This window comes from Ascaphus truei, chromosome 7, assembly GCF_040206685.1.
Source record: "Ascaphus truei isolate aAscTru1 chromosome 7, aAscTru1.hap1, whole genome shotgun sequence".
NCBI lineage: Eukaryota > Metazoa > Chordata > Amphibia > Anura > Ascaphidae > Ascaphus > Ascaphus truei.
The window spans coordinates 56,146,090-56,151,914 of NC_134489.1; the positions used below are offsets into that span (position 1 = coordinate 56,146,090).

The following is a 5,825-nucleotide window of genomic DNA, read 5'->3' on the forward strand; positions in this document are numbered from 1 at the left end:
TAATTCCTTGTATGAAATATAATTATGGTTCTACTCTGAATCTGGATTGTCAAATAATCTCAAATTATTTACCAAAAACAGTACACTAAATCTTGGCTTTAAATTGACTATATTTTGGTAGCATTCTATAATTTTGGAGGGAGGGAATCATTTATATGTGCTATTAACATTGCTGAATCTTCAGTTACTGACACCGAGCAGTTAAACATGGGCTCTGATCATCAAAAGCTGACGAAAGAGGTGTACAAATACTGAACATTCTCGGCCTCAATATAGAATGAAAAGAGACATACTATACATTCTTTGTACTGAGCGAAAGAGCTCTATTGTGTAAGTAATGCAGATCCAGCAATGGACATCATATATAAGGGCAGCTATGTTTGTCATTCAAGAGCATTGAGGCCTCACCAGAGCTTCTCCAGGCAAAATGGGCAAGGTAAGAGAATCCTACTTTCTTTACAACAAGTTGAGATTCATGTTTATGTTACATCCATACACAGCAGAAATAACCTTATTTTTTTAAATCATTTTATTATAAAGAGAGACAAGGACCAGTCTTTTTCTACTAATTTGCAATTCAATATTTTGTGGTGAATCCCCCAATCTCATTGAGAAGCATTTTAAAATAGCATATACATCTCATATTTGTAGACCGCTAGACATGTTAGATATTACTGCGCAATTCAAATATTTAAAAGGGAGAAGGAACGGGATTATTGTAAAGTCACTGGCTGGGAAGTGAGTGAAACTGGTCCCCTTATCTCGCTCAGCTTCGGACACCAGCCATTCAATTATTCAAGATATTTAAGGCAGGAATGAATTGTACTTGTATTTTCTACTTGATATAGTGCTGATTACACTATTAGTGTTAAAGTATGTATATAAGTATTTGCCCTCTTTGCCGTTTCTTTTTTCCCCTCTGCCTCAGATATTGTACTTATTTTAACTGTGAAATCCCTAAATCCCATTAATCAGTACTCATTTAAAACACACCAAAATATCTCAATCATCTTATAGCTCAACTTCTATATCATCTATCATCTTTTAATATTACAATACAGGTGTGACATACATATATGAATTGTACACTCTTGCTTGATACAGATCATTTTTTACGAGGAGAAGAACTTCCAGGGCCGCTCCTATGAGTGCAGCTCTGACTGTTCTGACCTGCACTCTTACTTCAACCGCTGTAACTCCATCCGAGTTGAAAATGGTAACTGGATGCTCTATGAACGTCCCAATTACACAGGACACCAATATTTCCTGAGGAGGGGAGAATACCCTGACTTCCAGCAATGGTTGGGATTTAATGATTCAATTAGGTCCTGCCGTATCATCCCTCAGGTAATATCCCAATTGTGTTATACCAGTCTATTCTTCAGACAGTTACCCATTTAGTTTACAAATGCATTTTTGTAATTTGTTCCCTAATTGATAAAGGATTTTGAATTAGAGGGAAGGCAAATATATAGCATGGAATAGTACAGCTTAGTAAATATGATACTTTGTGTTTTTCATTTGCTGAACTAAAAGTATATTGGATGCCTATGATCAACTGGAAGTGTCCTACTTGATTTGTGAAAAACTATTTACTGACTTAGCTATTAAAATATTCCATTATTTTGAATGGCAAATACCTCTGTGCTCAATTGTACTGTTTTCGGCTATGACTAAGAGTGGAGTTAATCTTAGAAACAGGAACCCATATGGCTGTGTACTGCTGCGACACACTTTATTCGAGCAAATACCCAGTATGTACCTGGCAGATACCTGGAATGCGCTGCTCCTCACCTCAGACAAGCCCCGTTGCGTTTGCCTTCCCAGCCTGGGTTCATGCCTGGCTGACGGGCGGCTGATCTGTTAAATGATAATGATTAGGATTTAATAGGCTGCAATGCTTCGCGTGTCTACCAGATGGCATAAATTCATGAATTGTAATGCAGTATATATATATATATAACAAAAAAGTGTGGCGCCAAAAAATAAAAATATAATAGTGATATAATAAATTAAATATGACTATAGTTAATGAATAAAAAGTTGTGTAAAATGAATGATGTATGAAAGGGTTAATATCTCAATTACACTAATGTGACCTAGTGCATATTGATACAACACAACCAATAAAAGTGTACAAAACAGTGCATGAACGTGCTCAAAAAAGAGAAAAAGAAAGACACAAAAATCAAAAAACTCCAACCAGTCCTTCCATAATTAGTCCATGATGATAGGATGTCTGATGTTGAAAGGGGTCTTTAGGCTGCTCTCACACAGGGTAAACCAACTCCACAGATATCTACAGACAAAAAAAGAGAGAGAGCGCACGCCCCATAGCATAATACTGCATAAAATTTATTAAAACAAGGAAGGGGATGGGAAATGGGGGGGGGGTAGGAATCGCACTCACAGGATGCAAATGGTTAAAAGGCAATTTGTGATTATATCACCACCATCCGGTTCTGGATACTGCAACACGTCTCCGTGGACTCCTTCAGGGCTGCCAGACACGATCACCAGGGACCAGATGTTAAAGGCTCCGTTCGCTGTCTGTATAGAGTCCAAAACTCCAGCTCACACTTCCAATGGCCGCCGATCGTATTCCCGCGCTTGGTATAGGCTGCTGCGCGTGCGCGGCGTCGTCGTGATGACGTAATCGCGCTCTCAGTACCCTAACGCGTTTCGTCACCTGACCGGTAAGGGCTCAGCCCTTTGAGAAAGTTACCGGTCAGGTGACGAAACGCGTTAGGGTACTGAGAGCGCGATTACGTCATCACGACGACGCCGCGCACGCGCAGCAGCCTATACCAAGCGCGGGAATACGATCGGCGGCCATTGGAAGTGTGAGCTGGAGTTTTGGACTCTATACAGACAGCGAACGGAGCCTTTAACATCTGGTCCCTGGTGATCGTGTCTGGCAGCCCTGAAGGAGTCCACGGAGACGTGTTGCAGTATCCAGAACCGGATGGTGGTGATATAATCACAAATTGCCTTTTAACCATTTGCATCCTGTGAGTGCGATTCCTACCCCCCCCCATTTCCCATCCCCTTCCTTGTTTTAATAAATTTTATGCAGTATTATGCTATGGGGCGTGCGCTCTCTCTCTTTCTTTTTTTGCCTTTTTTTGTCTATATATATATATATATATATATACTGTGCAGTATTGCAGCCAGCGGGAATAAAATGCTTCAATCCCTGCCTGGAAAATAACGCAATGCACTCGGGCAGAAAACAGTCACAAACCTCAATACACCCGAGTATACCCGAATTCATGGGACTAGCCGAGCTCGAATAAAGTGTGTCGCCAGTGTACTTCTTCTTTATATACAGTAGTTCAAATTAGTTATTGATATTGACTAACTACAAATGCTTTCTTCTGAAATATGTACTGCAATTTTTTTTTTTTTTTAATATTAACAATTTAGATCTTTGATGCTCCATATACTTTTTATTGTTGTAAGTAGATGACTTACGCAGATATCTCAGTAGTCTTGAATCTATAGTGATTAAAAAATTATATATATATATATATATATACACACACATACACATAATCTAAGTAGATTGGTCAGACTATGTACAAGTAGGTCAACTGTTCCTTATTTATTTACCATTGTTTACCTTTTGATAGAAAAAAAAATATTTAATGAGGACGAAAGTCATCAGTCCACCTCGGTATGTCTTTATTCAAGATATACATTATTCAAATTATAACAAGACACATGATACACAAACCAGAGTTTTTAACTTTATATAAAAATGAAGACACTAAACAACTAGTCAAATGAAAAAATTTATGGAGTCCATCTGCTATTTGCTCTTTTTTTTTACAGTACCGTGGCTCCTTTAGGGTCAGGATCTATGAGACGGAGGACTTCAGAGGTCAGATGATGGAGTTCACTGAAGACTGTCCACAAGTCCATGAAGAATTCAATTACCATGACATTCAATCATGCAATGTGCTTGAGGGACACTGGATCTTCTATGAACAACCAAACTACAGGGGACGTCAGTTCTACCTGAGACCTGGAGAGTACAAGAGATACAGTGAGTGGGGCGCTGTCACCCCTAGAGTTGGCTCTTTCAGAAGAGTACAGGAATTCCATTAAAATCCATTAGTCTAATATATTTCTCATGTTGAACATATATACTATCACTAAATCCAATAAAATCCTCAAACTATAATATGTATTGTTTCTTTGCTTGCCACAATACTACTAAAAAAACGAATATATTATCCGCTACTGTAAAAGCAAGCAACCTGAGAAGACTTTGAAGGATAACAAATACATTGTATAAAATGTAGGAATTAAATGGACGTCAGAGATGGTGTACTCAATCTTCCTTTCCTGAGACAAGAACAGTCATGCCAAGCTGTGTTTAGTTTTATACAGATTCCCTTAGGGGGCAATTCTATATAGTCAGACGAGGCTATTCAGGCTATATTTGACCCAAAAAAGACCTGTATTGCATTGTGAGTCTAACTACTATAGGATCACTTTTTGTGTATTAGTGTGCACTGCATGCAAAGGAGGGTTAAGGTTCCAGCTCAAACCCCATGCACAAAGGGTGTACCTTATAACCAATACAAATGGTTCCATTTTTGCTTATGGTATCAAAACCATTAGACGTGAATCACCATCTGGCATCCATCTATAATTCCCTATTAACCTTGATGAAACCTTTCCTCAGATTTGTTATTATACATATATACATAGAAACAAAGTTACTGTAAAGCGCCCAACAAAGGGATCCTGTGTGGTATGTGAGTGAAGGGAAAACCCCAAGTTTTGCTCACAGATCAGTCTCTAAAATATCCAACAGTTTGTGTAAATAAATGATTCTATGAGAGTCTCGGAATGCTGCTCCATGAATAGAGCGGTCTTCTAACCTCTTCTGGAAATAGAACAAAGCTGTAAAATACAAGAAGCATAAGAGAGACCTGCTATGGTGTAGTAAGTTTAATCAACATTTGACATTTGTAAAAGAGTTTAAAAAGGTACACTCACAATCAGCGTCTTTTAGTATCAACTCAAAGGCACTTTAGCTTGCTATCTCTGTTTTCTTGTGTCCCAATGTCAGACAGTGGCAGGACAACCTCATGGTGGAGTCAATAAAAGTCCCAAACAGTGGGTAAGGCTTTTAACTTCAGTGGTTTATTTTCCAAAATCAAACAAACATTAGGCACACTGTCCCTCTAAGGCAAACACAAAACATAAAAAGAAAGCCTACTCCAATTTGGGAGACTTACAAAATATTCCAGGCCCTAACTATGTGGCTGGCTTTTCCAGTTACCAGCTCCAAACACATCACACAATATTATGGAACATTATTAAAGTCCTATCTGATTGTTGTGGAAACTCGGACCAAAGAGAGTCCAATAATTCCCTCTGGATACAAGAACCTGGACAGGATAGTGGTTTAGTCTGTCAGCCACCTATAACAAGCCGTAGCCTCCTTACCAAGTTGCCTGTCAGCTGTATCCACTTACATCCTGATTGCCCAGGTAATTCTCCCTGGGTTAACCCTCTGACTGCTGGTTTTAACTTCAGAGGTATGTTTCCCAGGCATAGTCATCAGTAAGTAACTTCACCCTGTCACACAGACCAACGCTCCATCTCTCTCCCAGCCCATGTGTCCAAAGAGCATGGGCTGCTGCAGTTCGTCCAATCACTGTGTGGTCCTGGTGATGTCACAGAGCAGAGACTACGGGGCTTTAAAGTACCAGGTAGTCCCAACACGCTCATTTTACAGACTTAGTCCACTTCATCAAGTAATGAAGAGTGTTCCCTCTCTGGAGTCTATTTACAGTTTGCACAATGAT

General features: G+C 39.2%; 1 protein-coding gene across 1 annotated transcript; it reads left to right on the forward strand.

Annotated features, from left to right (window-relative positions):
• The first annotated feature begins 302 nt into the window (after nt 1-302).
• On the forward strand, nt 303-4,186 carry LOC142499331 (gamma-crystallin 1). Its single transcript, XM_075608499.1, has 3 exons — nt 303-436; nt 1,105-1,347; nt 3,835-4,186. The coding sequence occupies exons 1-3, from the start codon at nt 428-430 to the stop codon at nt 4,108-4,110; spliced, it is 528 nt and encodes a 175-aa protein (XP_075464614.1). The 5' UTR covers nt 303-427; the 3' UTR covers nt 4,111-4,186.
• The last annotated feature ends 1,639 nt before the right edge of the window (nt 4,187-5,825 follow it).

Coding starts and splice junctions, on each gene's coding strand:
- LOC142499331 (XM_075608499.1), top strand. Junction 1,348..3,834: donor CCTGCCGTATCATCCCTCAG/GTAATATCCCAA, acceptor TTTTTTTTACAG/TACCGTGGCTCCTTTAGGGT.